The sequence below is a fragment of the Arachis ipaensis genome, chromosome B09 (assembly GCF_000816755.2).
Source record: "Arachis ipaensis cultivar K30076 chromosome B09, Araip1.1, whole genome shotgun sequence".
In the NCBI taxonomy this organism is placed as follows: domain Eukaryota; kingdom Viridiplantae; phylum Streptophyta; class Magnoliopsida; order Fabales; family Fabaceae; genus Arachis; species Arachis ipaensis.
Genome location: NC_029793.2, coordinates 5,129,929 through 5,143,116, shown reverse-complemented (window position 1 = coordinate 5,143,116; position 13,188 = coordinate 5,129,929). Strand labels below are relative to the sequence as shown.

Genomic DNA, 13,188 nt, shown 5'->3' with positions numbered 1-13,188 from the left:
CAATTTAGTGTAGTCACCAAAAAAAAATATCAATTTAGTGTAGAATTCTTGTACAATGTCGTGTTCTAGTTATGATTGTTCTTTGTTATTCAATAATAATGTGTTTGTTACAGTTGTGTACTAGTGCTACTACTAGTTTAAGTGCTTTGTTTAAGATAGCACCAACGATGTTTTTAACACTCAAGATTATATATTATATATGTTTTTTTATTAAACAAAAGATGCATCTTCTTTATATGTATATATCCATCTCTTTATTTATATATAATGCACTCTGATTTTAGATTTCAAAATTAACTTGAGAATGAATATGCTATTTGTTTGGTATTGCAATTCATTCTTCTTTATAATTAAAGGTACTACCAATCTTATTCCATATATTAAGAAATTCGATATCTAATATGCTAAATGAATGATTTTTTATGTGATGATATAAAGAATAGGATAATTAAGAGCACTCTATGTTATCAAATATAATCCATTAAAAGAAAACAAACAAACACAAAAGCCTTAGTAGTCAAAGTTGGAATATTGAAAAAAGGAAAAAAAATGTGGAAATACATATAGCCATAGAAGGTTGGGTATATTTAAAAGAAAGGTTGAGAATTAAAGAGATTTCCATACTTAATTTTTTTTAATTTATGGATAACATGCTAATAATTACGGAAGAATAAAAGATTTTGGTTTCACATTTTTTTTTAAGAAAAAATAGAAGCAGCAAACGCGGTTACACAGCAAAAATAGAAGCCATTTTAGTTTTTATCCCGAAAAAGTATAAGTAGATAAATAATGTGAATAATGGATATGTTGGATATTCAATTCAATAGGTATGCTAATGATTATGTTCATTATTATTTTTAATTAGATGGTTATTTCTTTTGATTCGATTTACTTATACACAGATAATAATGGTTAAATGTTCAATTCACTAGGTATACAGATGATTATCCAAATACTAAAGTTTAGGAAATAATTTAGGATGGAGTATTTTTTTTATTTTATTGGGTCAATTTTAAAATCTATTTTTTACATTGTTTACAAAAATCATTATTTATAAATAAGTTATTTTGTGTTTGAATTTTTAATTATAAAAGTGCTTATTTTAAAAGAAATGTGATAAAAAATAGTAATATTATGAGAGAGTCATTTTTTTTAACTTTTCTATAACCTCCTAAATAGCTTCTTAAAAAGTTGGAATTTGATTTTAAAAATTGTACTAGACATTAATACTACTATTTTTCATAGATGAAAAGCTCAAAAAAATTACTTTCCGAAACTTCCCAATGGAACCCAAACACCAGAATATGACCATGGGTTTATCACATGATACGAGAAGCATTTGTATGTGTCTTTTTCTTTTTGGAAGTATCTCGCATGGTGTGAGAAGCCCTTTTCTTGTCTTAATATTTGGTTACAGTGTGTATCACACATCATTATTGGGATGAACAGAGTTTTACAGTATTCTAAAAGCGCCGTAATGTGCAGCAATTCCTTGCCTACTCAAGAGATGATCAATAATTTCATTCGCGAACTCGGTTGCCTTTGCTTTGCCTCCAAGATCAGCAGTTCGGTACTTCCCTTCTGCAATTGTGTTGAGGATGGCATTGTGAATTTGGTCCGCTTTGTCATGGAGACTCAAATGGCGCAACACTGAAACACCGCTCAGCAGTCAAGCAGTTGGATATGCCAAATTCTACACAAGCACATGTCCCGAGAAAATACAGGTAAGCAACAGAAATATAACCCTAAATTGATAAAAGGTTGCAGGTTTCCAAGGTTAGAACATGTTTGTGACCACTATGGGAGAAGTAAGTTGACAACAATTACTATTCACAAATTTTTTCTTTTTGTAAAGAAGAGAACACCAAGTTAGTTTTATGAAATTGTAGAGGACAAAATGATATTGAGCACTTTCATGATGCATGCATTCAAATAACTCCCGTATTCTGTAATAAGTTGAGAAGATCCATAACAGATAATATAAGTTTGAGAAAGAACTTTGCAGCTTACCTTTCCAGCAATATCAGGTGCTGAACCATGCACAGCCTCAGCTAGAGCAATACCTCCCTCACGGCCTCACCAATGATGCCAGGTGATAAGATTGTAGCTTCTAGAATTTGTTTACCAAAGTGCAAAAATTACCTTGGTGTCAAGCCCAAACCCCCAACCAAGCCAGCACAAAGGTCACTAATAATGTCACCATAAAGTTTTGGCATCACTAGTACATTAAAAAGAGCAGTATTCTTCACAACCTATAGATTATAGAGATGAATGAGTAATTCCATTTTCATTACTCAAAAATTTTCAAAATTCATTTATATATTGAGAGTAATTCCAACATGGTAAGCTTGGAGATATCAGCTGGTATATGACCAATTAGTCCAATTGAAGACAAATTCATCTATATATTCTATTTCCAAAAATTATTATTATTATTATTATTGTTATTATTATTTTATTATTTCAATCATGAATTTATGCATGGTTTTTACAATTAAATGGTTAATAATTTTCTAATTTATGTGTTATTTAATGAATGATGAGCTTCCAAGGATGTGATTCTTAGAAAGCCAACAAAAGAGCTGCACACTATACCATCCCACTTGTATATTCATCATAATCAAGTGTACACACGCAAGCTAAATATGCTTAAAAGAATGGAAAGAACAAGCTGAAACTTACACATCAGCTTTCTTAACCACTTTAATAGGTGCAGTCACAGTAGGAAAGATCAATTTTAGCATTCTCTTGGAGCGTGAACCTCCTCGAGATCATCATGATGATGCATTTCATCATTCGTGCATGTTCTTCTCCTAGCTTATCCAAAGCACTCCGCTACAAGTAACCTAAGCCTTCAAATGTTAACTACCTCATGGTAGATATAATCATCTTATCGACTGAACATAAGAAAAATGGGTCTAAAATCAGGTAACATTCTAATAAGAATACTATACTGTAAAATTTGGACTCACTTTCAAATTCAAGGTGGAAATTGACAATATGAGAAAGATGCAATAAAATTAACTCTATTAACTGACCCTCTCCACCAATGAGCATTTCAATGACTTTTACGTACTTGCAAGAAGCAAAAGTGAAACCTCAGACACAGATGCTCTATCTTCGGCTTCCAATAAAACAGCAGATGAGAAGGCATAGCATGTATATATGGATAATCCACTTTGATGTTCCATTTGTGAGTTCAGCCATGGATCAATCCCATGGTTGAACTAGGGAATTCAAGTTACTCTGGTTGAAATTGAATAGAAGATTAGCTTGATGAAATCCAAGAGTACTGTATAACATCAACAAATAATTCATACAATAGGTATAATGTCACTTCCAATAAGTTAACAAATAACACTTCATTTATCAACAAAGTCTGAGTACCTGAATTTTACACATCACAATTCAGTCACATGCTCAGGTATTAAAAATTACAAATAATAAACCCAAGGACACTTGATATATGCATGAAATTTCCTATGCCAAAAAAAAAAAAAAATCTTGCTACAGAAAATATACATTTGGAAAACATGTAATAACTTTCGGAGAGAATGAAACAAACTACCTCTTGAAGATGTTATTAGAACATCAATTCCATCTCCTATCAACCTCAATGCCCCAGACAAGGGAGATTTGGATCCTTCATGTAGAGAGATTCTTTCCTCCTCACAGGAAGAAATTTATGCTCCCCAGATATCATCTTTGCCTTTTATTCATGCAGACCCCCTGACCTCTTACATATCCCAAAATCACTTGAATGGTTCAAAATTTACGTGGAAGAAGGAAAGCTCTTCCTTCTTGAGGATTCAAGAAGTTTTCCTTCGTTTGTCTGTGTTCACCTGGCAGAGGACTTTTATTGATGAAAAAGCCACCCACGGATTAAAGAAGTAGGTGATGTTGTGCAACCAAGCAATGAATAGCTACCAGTTTTTCTGTGTCACACAAGCTAGCAGTTCCCATCATAGGTTCAACAGTTTTAGGGAAGGAATCATACTGCTTTCAGTGTCTCTGGAAGGCTGAATACCTATACAGGAAACCAAAATTTTTAATTGTCAAGTTCACAATAAGCATGATCAGAGTGTATCATAATTCTGGAAGAATACAGAAACAAAAATGTTCTTTGTACACCAAAATCAACCACCAATTTATTTGTGTATAAATACATGTGTGATTTAATTTATTTTCAATATGTATTTGTATTCCAACATGTATTTTATAATTTATACTGGTGGCTGACTTTGGTGGCTGATTTTACGTACACATAGCATAGTCGATACAGAAAATACAACATTTGTTTTATGAAAAAGGAAAACATCAACCTATGGAGGTAGCACTGTGTTTATATAATATATTTGATGAATTTAATTTTTGCTAAACTGGTTACATATATCTGATGTCTTTCAGTAAGCACAACCAAGATGTAATGGCCAACACACAAACAAGATTCTTGAAACCCCGCCTTTCTCGAAGTCAATATACATCAAACAAGCCTTTTACAACAACCGTTATCATATCTACAAAACAACTTGTATTTTCTTGCAATTTTAGACTCTACATTTAAAACAAAGACAACTAGAATTAATTTGAGACAAGGAACAAGTACAAGGAATGATAGAAAATTAAAATAATGCATAGAATGGGCACAAAAAACTATATAGCATATGTAACCTTGATTATTTGTTTTCTTTGCAGCAGAAGCAAATTCTTTAATTGACATAGTGGTGGTTCTAGAGATTCATTGGTATAGCAAGTTGCTCCATTCATAAACCTGAACAAAGCAGGGTACGATTATACAGTCAATAAAAATGTACACAGACAGTGCCAGAGGTGGCAGCAATTTGCAAGACATGGACAATGCAAACTTACTTTAGCAATTTGCAAGACATGGACAATGCAAGACATGGACAATGCAAACTTACTTTAGTGCACCGCAATTCTCACCTTGCCTCAGCCATGTATTAGTGTTGACTCTTCAATCTTCCCTATAATTAATAAAAACCAACATTACATTTCTTTTTGCACTCACAAACTATACAACACCTTATGACTATGAGTATATTAGAGATTGTAGATAATGATATACAGAAGTGTTTGGGATACTAACATTCAGTTTTTGCATAACCACACACCCCATCCAATGACAAGAGTCAGATGAGCAACACATAATAGAATTCCATGAGCGCAAATCTGGAAGACCCAATGCATGAGTATGCTGAAAACATAGAACCTTGTCAACAAATAAAATCTAGGCTTAGACCAGCACTTTACAAGGGATTAAGATAAATTAAAAATATACTTTCATAAATATCTCAAATAGATAAATAGATTGGAACACCTTCAAATCTAAGACTTGTCTCTTAAGTGCCCAAGATGACAGAATTAAGAGAAAAATTAAAACTCAAATTCGATCGCATAAGTAGGCCTTTTTCTTCCTAATTGCCTAATTGGAATGACTTTTCCCAACTAAAGCAAAATAGTCTATTTCATGAAGTATGCACGTACCTGTATGCCGCTGCTTAGTGCTCTCATCGCACGTGAAATGGTGTAAAATCAGAATCAATAGTAATAGTAATCATTATCATGAACTGCAATAGACCACACAAATACTGTAAGCGATCATGAAAAAGTTTACTTCGTAAGCATTTAATTTGTTCATCCTTAAAAAGTTGGAATAATTGGCACCAATACGAACTTTTTATTTAAAAAGTACTAAAACTTGTGTGTGAAACGGTCAGCCATAGTTACTAAGAATGAAAACCGAGGGCACTGCATTTACGGTAGATCAGAGCAAGAACACTTACCGAAATTAATCTGTAGGTCTTCCATCTCTTGCAGCTTAAGCCTCAAAGGACTTTCTCTCCCTATGTAGATTTTTTCTATGGAGGCAAGCACATGTTCTTCTGTGATATTCTCAAGCTTTTCACTGCAGCTAATTACTAAATGTTGTAGGGAGGTAAGACGGCGAAGCCCCATGCAGTCAAGCGTCTCCAGATCTGGAAAGCGCCGCAGTCTTAGAGACTCGAGAGAAGCAGGAAGGAGACCTTCACTTGGGAATGACTTAACTTCATTCCAATTCTCAAGGAGAAGATAGGTAAGGCCTTCACTCTGCAAACCATTTGATGTTATCCAACTCGCTAGTTTCTCGCACCTACAAACTTCAAGTTTTTTTAAACTCGGCGGGAGGAACTTCCCAGCAAAACAATCGATTTCTGAGCAATCGTGGATCTTTAGCTCCTCTAGGTGGGGCGCAACCAACCCTAGCGCCGGCAAGGATACTAAACTACGGCAGTTTGAGATCCATACATAACGGAGACTTGGAAGAGCCTGTGGCACCTCAACATATTCCATGTTTAGGCAATCACGGATTGTGAGTTTCTGGAGATTTGGAAGGGCCCCCAATGAAAACGACGTCAGTGAATGACACCACTGTATAGATATCTCCGTTAGCGACTTGTGTTGCAGTTGCTCTGAAAATGTTAATTTTGAACAGTCCTGGATCTGCAGATACTGTAATGAAGCGGGCACACAGTCTGCTGAAATTGATAAGGCTGACTCACAGCCTCTGATATCCAGATATTGGACACGTGGCGACTGGATGTGGGACAGGCACTCCAATGCGGACTTCGCCAGCTGGGTTTTTGAAATCACTACCTTGTGCGGTCCCGTACTCACCTTTGATTTTGAAAAACGGTTACGTACGTTAAGCTGGTGAAGCTTGGGGGCCCTCGGCAGCGAACATGCAAGCTCTTCACAATCAGCAATGGTAAGTTCCTCCAGAGCCGGAAGGTGATGAGCAGGCAGATCTCCTCTTAACACCCCACAGTTTGTTATTTCAAGGACTCTAAGCTCAGGAAAACCATCAAACTCATCAGGAATATGCCACTCCCGCCAACCACACATATCATGTATTTTCAGAGTTTCAAGAGATTTGAATGGTGTCTCCGGCTGTAAGGATGCATTGTTTTTGTTGTAGATCTCAAAATCAATTTTCTCCAGTCCACGAAGTTCATAAACCTCCAGATGCTGTAAAGAGGGTAACTGTCCCAGTACAGGAAACTCACAACAATTCATACAACGAAATAGAATCAATTTGGTCATATTGGAGTAGCCAGAAAGGCCTAACCAATCTGGAAATGTTTCACCCCGGTAACCATGAATTGATAACTCTTTCAAGTTTTGATGAGGTTGTAACTTGTCAAGTATATCTCTTTCAGTCTGAACATCATCAATGTCACCATCTGGAGGCCAATACAATTCTAAAGTGTTGATGTGCTTCTTGTTACCCATCTTTGCCTCCAAAGCTTCACCACTATTCTTGACATTCTGCAATTTGAAAATGCAAAAGGAGCCATGAAGATTGTCCAGTGTTCCCAATTCAGCTACCCCATTCTCTTCATGCTTGCCGACAATATAATCACTTAAGAACTGTAGATTCTTTAACTTGCTCATTCCCTTCGGCATCTCTTTCAAACAACAAGCACCTCGAATATCAAGGTGGCGCAGGTTCACAAGATCTTGCATGCGACTGGGAAGCATCTCTAGCTCATAACAGTTCCTCAACAACAAAGTTTGGAGATTGTATAATTCACATATTGACTCGGACAATGCCACAACAGGTGACTTAGAAAGATTCAAATAACGCAAATGAATCAATTCACCTATTGAATCAGGCATTGACTTTATAGTTAATGACAAAACTCTCAATTGTTGTCGTAAAAGCCTAGGATGCCCTTCAATATCACGTGATTGAAAATAGGGAAGCACAGAAAAATCTAAAAATGTTCTCGTGCATACTGCTCCATTATAGCCCTCTCGAAATAATTTGATGCTATCCTCATATTTTGCAGCACATGACAAATGACGGGTTTTATTGTCCATCATGTATGGACTGCCAAATTCTTTGAATTTGAAAAAAAAATTTCCAGCAAAAAATGTTGCTAAATCATGCATGAGGTCGTGCATTACAAATAACTTATTATTAGTATTGGAGGGTTGAAAAAATGACCTTGCAACTAACTCATCAAAATATGCACAACCAATATTTTCTAATGTATTGTTTTTCTTTGGTCGTAAAAGATCTTCACCCATCCATAACAAAATTAATTGGCTTTTGTCAAATTGATAATCCTCGGGATATAATGAGCAATAAACAAAACACCGCTTTAAATGTGAAGGGAGGTAATGATAACTAACTCTTAATGCGGGAACAATCTTACTATTATCTTCTGCGAGTTCCCAAATCTCACTTTCAAGTATATTCTCCCAATCTCCTTTATTATCCTTATTACGCAATAAACCCCCAAGTGTCTTCACAGCCAAAGGTAACCCCTTACATTTTTCAACAATTTTTCTACCAATTGCTTCCAGAGTTGCATATTGTTTAAGATGAGTAGAAATAGATGAATGCTTCAAAAACACCGACCAACAATCTTCCTTCGACAATAAACTCAGTCGATAATGTAGATTATTAGCAGCAAATGCAGAAGCAACATTTTCATTACGGGTTGTTAGGAGAATCTTACTTTTATTATTCCCATTATGAAAAGGTTTCAGAAAATCCTCCCACATGTCTCGTCGATCATCCCAGATATCATCTAAAACAACTAAGAATGTCTTTTCTGTCAACTTTTTTTTCAAATTAGTCTGAAGTAAATCAAAATTATCCATGGTACAGGGAGAAGAATCTATTGCCCCTATTACTATCCTTGTAACATTAACAGGGTCAGAATTTTCAGCAACACACACCCATGCTCTAGTGTCAAATTTTTCCACGACTTTGGCATCATTGTAAACAAGTTGAGCTAAAGTAGTTTTTCCTATTCCGCCCATTCCCACGATGGGGATCACAGTCACACGTGATCCAGCATCGCAGGTATCATCTAACAGCAATTTGATTATGTTCTCCTTGTCTTCGTCCCGACCAAATATGTCAGAACTTACAACAAGAGATGTTGATGGGATTCTCCATGATGTGTCCAACTTGGCACTCTCTTTCAGACCAAGTTTACCTTTTCGTCCTACAACAGACTCTAGTGTGCCAACTATTTTTTCGATGACATTGACACCACTATCTTCAATACATGAATCAACAGCGCGAGACCAGAAGGAAGAGTTACCTGGATCCCTTGGATTGGCAGTAGCAGCTTTAGTGGAGAGTTCATCAAGCAAGTCATCAGCCACATACAGAGCATCTTGGAGATCAACAAGCCACTTCTTCACTCTCTTGTCACTAAATTGCTTCAGCTCAGCATCATCAAGCACAGGTTCAACATCAGACAGAGTTTCCTCCAACCTTCCAAGCAACTCCAGGGCAGATTCGTTTCCTTCGAGGACGGAGTCATCTTTAAGTATTGAAGACAGCTTCTCTGAAATAGCATCAACAAAAGAAGACAGATAAGCTCCACCTTCAAGTTTTGCAGCCATGATTGGAAAAATCAAGTGCAGCAGATGATGAAGAAAGAACGAAAGGTGTTGAGGGAAGTTGTAGTAGCTAAGATCAATGTAGTGTATTAAGATCTGAGTTTTCTCAAGCAAATGAATCTCAAGTGTTTGTTGTTTGCAATGCACTAACAATGTTCTTTGATTGATGTTATATATTTGTACAGTACTGAAACATTATACAATAATTAATTAATAACGTGATAAGCATATTCGTAGATACCTCAATAATAGGTATTAAAAACTAATTAATATAAAGAATTTTTTTATTTGCTGAATGGCAGTCAGCTGTTAGAACTTAGAATTGTGTTCACACCGTTTAATCTTTTAAACACTTCCTCGAACGGTGTTTCATGATAAATTAAAACCACTTGCAGATAGAATAATAATTTAAAATTTCAATGAATTATGATACCATGCTCCACATGCAAGAATTTAAAATCCTTCCAAAACAATGCAAGGCTAATAAGTAATAACTTAGCTTTTGTTTTGTCCATTGATAATGATGCTATTGATACATATAATGAGAATCTAGTAGGAGGCTTTTTATTTTTCTTCTACATGATGATGCCACTTTCACTCCTACTACTACTGCTAGTTTGGCTACTGGCTACCTCTGTATCTCTCAAGGGTTAGAACTACTTACATTATACATACTTGACTATATTATATTATATAAGTTAGTGATTCAATAATACCCTTCTAACATTTGTATTCATACTTGCGTACTAAAATGAACTTTTATCAAAATCATGTTTAGCACAAATTGGTAATCCATGAAACACAAAAGAAAAGTAGTGTAAATTGTATCCTTGTTTACGTTATTCATGTCACAAAAACCTACTATTACAATCTTTTTTAACATTAAAAACATCCAAACTTTCAGCAACACAAATCCATGATTTATAGTCAAACTTCCTCCTCGTGAACTTGCTGACATTCTGAGACCAGAACTTACCTTGATCCGAGTGGAAGTTTTAGGGTATTTAGATTTTTTTTTTTACAAGGACAAAGATAATAAGAAATGTTGCAAAAAATAAAAGATATTGACTTAGACACTTAGGCTTTGTTTGATTGGAGAGAAATAGAGAAGAGAGAAGATAAATTGAAAATTTTTTTTTATAAATTACACATCAATACTTGCAACTTCTTTTTCCTCTCCTCTGTTTCCCTTCTACTTCACTCCAAATAAACAAAGTCTTAGTATTTCGGTCTTTCTCACCATTATATTGGTGTTTATGCAAATACAGGTTAAAATAATGAGATAAATAAGAGGGAGAAAAAGGCAAAACAAATATAAAAACAAACTAATGGTACTTCATTTACTTAACTATATTATTGACAAAGAATACTAAAATGGACCAAGGAGGGTTATCAGACAAAGTACATTTTAGAGACTCCAACCCTCTGTCCCTCTCAAGTCCATAACACTGCATAGGCACCCAATATTTTAAGGCTTGCCCATGCCATGTGGTTATAAAGTCACTCCCTTAGATGGGTTTTCCCATTATGATGAGGTAATCCTACTCCTCGAAAAAAGTCGGGAAAAAATAAATAGGAAATTAACAGAAAACAAAATTAGCAGCAATTCCTTGCCTACTCAAGAGCATAATATAGAGATGATCAATAATTGCATTCGTGAACTCAGTTTCTTTGCTTTGCCTCCAAGATCGGCAGTTTGGTACTTCCCTTCTGCAATTGTGCTGAGGATGGCGTTTTGAATTTGGTCGGCTTTGTCATGGAGATTCAAATGGCGCAACATTGAAACACCACTCAGCAGTAAAGCAGTTGGATTTGCCAAATTCTACACAAGCACAAGTCTGGAAAAATACAGGTAAGCAACAGAAATATAACCCAAATTGAAAAAAGGTTGCAAGTTTCCAAGGTTAGAACTTGTTTGCGACCACTATGGCAGAAGTAAATTGATAACAATTACTATTAACAATTTTTTCTTTTTAAAAGAAGACAGAGAACACCAAATTAGTTTTATGAAATTGCAGATGGCAAACTGATATTAAGCACTATCATGAAACAAGCATCCAAATAAATTCCATATTCTGTAATAAGTTAATAACAGATAATATACGGTTGAGAAAGAACTTTGCAGCTTACCTTTTCAGCAATATCAGGTGCTGAACCATTTACAGCCTTGGCTAGTGCAATACCTCCCTCACCAATGTTGCAGCTGAAACATGTATGAAATGATGTCAGATGATAAGATTGTAGGTTCTAGAATTTGCCGACCAGAGTGCAAAATTTACCTTGGTGTCAAACCCAAACACCCCCAACCAAGCCAGCAGAGGTCACTAATAACTTCACCATAAAGGTTTGGCATCACTAATACATCAAAAAGAGCAGGATTCCTCACAAGCTGTAGATTATAAAAATGAATGAGAGTAATTCCATTTTCAACACTCAAAATGAATTTCCAAACACAGTTGCACCCTAAATCCAAGTTCACAAATATACCATCATGCAGCAATTGTCAATGATAACTTCCTCATACTTTATCTCAGGATACTTCTCCGCAACCTCACAACAGCACTAAAACAAATTTCAAAATAAAAGGTTATTATTAGGATTCACAAATCAAATACGATCGATATTTATAGATAATTTGAATGTAATGATAGACCTTGAGGAAAAGACCATCAGTCTTCTGTATAATGTTGGCCTTGTGAATAGCAGATACCCCCTCTCTTCCCTGTTCTTTGGCATAGTGAAAAGCATACTCAGCGACCCTTAAACTTGCTTGGCGTGTAATGATTTTGAGACTTCCTACTACACCTCTCAACCTATAACACAATAATACTGAAAGATATATTAATCAGAACTTGGTTGATAGTATTTAACATTAACTGTTGTAAAGCTTACCTGATGTTCAGTCCCACTGTATTCTCCTGTATTTCCGCAAGGCTGTATCAGGGACAAACATTTGCATATAAATTAAGTTCTTTCCTTAGGTAAGGTTCAAGGAACGATGGCCTTTAGCAATGGGGCTGGCCATTGGCCCTTTCATGCCAACCGATTTCGCCGAACTGATTTCAAACTTTCTCATGTCATAAAACTGTGTTCTATGGTCAATTTCAGTCCCTACATAGTGCTCTTCCCCCTTCATTTATATATTCCATTTTCAAAAATTATTATTATTACTTCAATCATGAATTTATAATGTTTTTTTATAATTAAATGGTTAATAGTTTTCTAACATGTGTTATTTAATGAGGATGTGATTCTTAGAAAGCCATCAAAAGAGCTACACTCTACACCTTGCCACTTGTATGCAAGGGGGGCACATGGATATCCTTGCCAGTTTCTACTGTCCACCCTATAAGCCCTCTTGACGTTTGTGATTGCATCCACTGGTTAAATATGCTTACAAGATGGAAAGAACAAGCTAAATTTCGACAAAATAACAAGTGTTTATTCATATTGATAACACTAGTTCCAATGGATATAATAGGAATATATAAAGCAAAGCATACAAATTTATACCGTAAATAGATAATGAGTAAAGAGAGAGAAAAAAATCCTATCACTAAAAGACTTATCATTTACCTTGAAAACTGACATCAGGTTTCTTAACTACTTCTATGGGTACAGGCACACAAGGAAGGATCAATTTTAGCATTCTCTCGGAGCATATATATGTATAGCAAAAACCTTTTCCGGGGATCATCTCTGACATAATATATATAATATATATATATATATGACCAGTAATAAGTACACAGTAAGCTGGTCCCA

General features: G+C 35.2%; 3 protein-coding genes across 13 annotated transcripts in view; all 3 read right to left on the bottom strand.

The window, feature by feature from the left end:
* Positions 1,218 to 9,620, bottom strand: LOC107615974 (putative disease resistance protein At3g14460). Of its 8 annotated transcripts, none has more exons than XM_021112180.1 (10): positions 5,805 to 9,620; positions 5,506 to 5,588; positions 5,108 to 5,230; positions 4,923 to 4,985; positions 4,672 to 4,771; positions 3,569 to 4,027; positions 3,039 to 3,246; positions 2,685 to 2,897; positions 2,011 to 2,252; positions 1,218 to 1,693 (listed from the first exon to the last, which is right to left on the bottom strand). In XM_021112180.1, the coding sequence occupies exons 1-2, from the start codon at positions 9,424 to 9,426 to the stop codon at positions 5,560 to 5,562; spliced, it is 3,651 nt and encodes a 1,216-aa protein (XP_020967839.1). In that variant the 5' UTR covers positions 9,427 to 9,620; the 3' UTR covers positions 1,218 to 1,693; positions 2,011 to 2,252; positions 2,685 to 2,897; positions 3,039 to 3,246; positions 3,569 to 4,027; positions 4,672 to 4,771; positions 4,923 to 4,985; positions 5,108 to 5,230; positions 5,506 to 5,559. The 8 variants fall into 8 exon arrangements, with proteins under 8 accessions (XP_020967839.1, XP_020967842.1, XP_020967840.1 ...); XM_021112183.1 differs by having other exon boundaries at positions 5,087 to 5,215; XM_021112181.1 differs by having other exon boundaries at positions 4,870 to 4,985; positions 5,108 to 5,215.
* Positions 10,739 to 13,182, bottom strand: LOC107614796 (3-isopropylmalate dehydrogenase, chloroplastic-like). 2 transcript variants are annotated; one of them, XM_021112206.1, is made up of 7 exons: positions 13,000 to 13,182; positions 12,316 to 12,553; positions 12,077 to 12,236; positions 11,911 to 11,985; positions 11,703 to 11,812; positions 11,554 to 11,626; positions 10,739 to 11,261 (listed from the first exon to the last, which is right to left on the bottom strand). In XM_021112206.1, exons 4-7 carry the CDS (start codon positions 11,914 to 11,916, stop codon positions 11,178 to 11,180), a joined length of 273 nt encoding a protein of 90 aa, XP_020967865.1. In that variant the 5' UTR covers positions 11,917 to 11,985; positions 12,077 to 12,236; positions 12,316 to 12,553; positions 13,000 to 13,182; the 3' UTR covers positions 10,739 to 11,177. The 2 variants fall into 2 exon arrangements, with proteins under 2 accessions (XP_020967865.1, XP_020967866.1); XM_021112207.1 differs by having other exon boundaries at positions 12,316 to 12,357.
* Positions 10,739 to 13,188, bottom strand: part of LOC107615980 (putative disease resistance protein At3g14460) — a 33,763-nt gene continuing 31,313 nt past the window's right edge. For all 3 annotated transcript variants that reach the window (XR_002354377.1, XR_001614498.2, XR_002354378.1), the window contains one exon: positions 10,739 to 11,245. The gene's annotated coding sequence lies outside the window, so the exon portion shown is untranslated. The remainder of the gene's footprint in view (positions 11,246 to 13,188) is intronic.

What these genes read in the sequence shown, in the direction of transcription:
- LOC107615974 (XM_021112180.1), bottom strand. Translation starts at nt 9,426, where the DNA reads ATGGCTGCAAAACTTGAAGGTGGAGCTTATCTGTCTTCTTTTGTTGAT. An exon ending in AGACCTACAGATTAATTTCG is followed by an intron (nt 5,589 to 5,804) that starts GTAAGTGTTCTT and finishes GGTCTATTGCAG; the next exon opens with TTCATGATAATGATTACTAT.
- LOC107614796 (XM_021112206.1), bottom strand. An exon ending in TGTTTGGGTTTGACACCAAG is followed by an intron (nt 11,627 to 11,702) that starts GTAAATTTTGCA and finishes TACATGTTTCAG; the next exon opens with CTGCAACATTGGTGAGGGAG. An exon ending in CACCTGATATTGCTGAAAAG is followed by an intron (nt 11,262 to 11,553) that starts GTAAGCTGCAAA and finishes GTATTTTTCCAG; the next exon opens with ACTTGTGCTTGTGTAGAATT.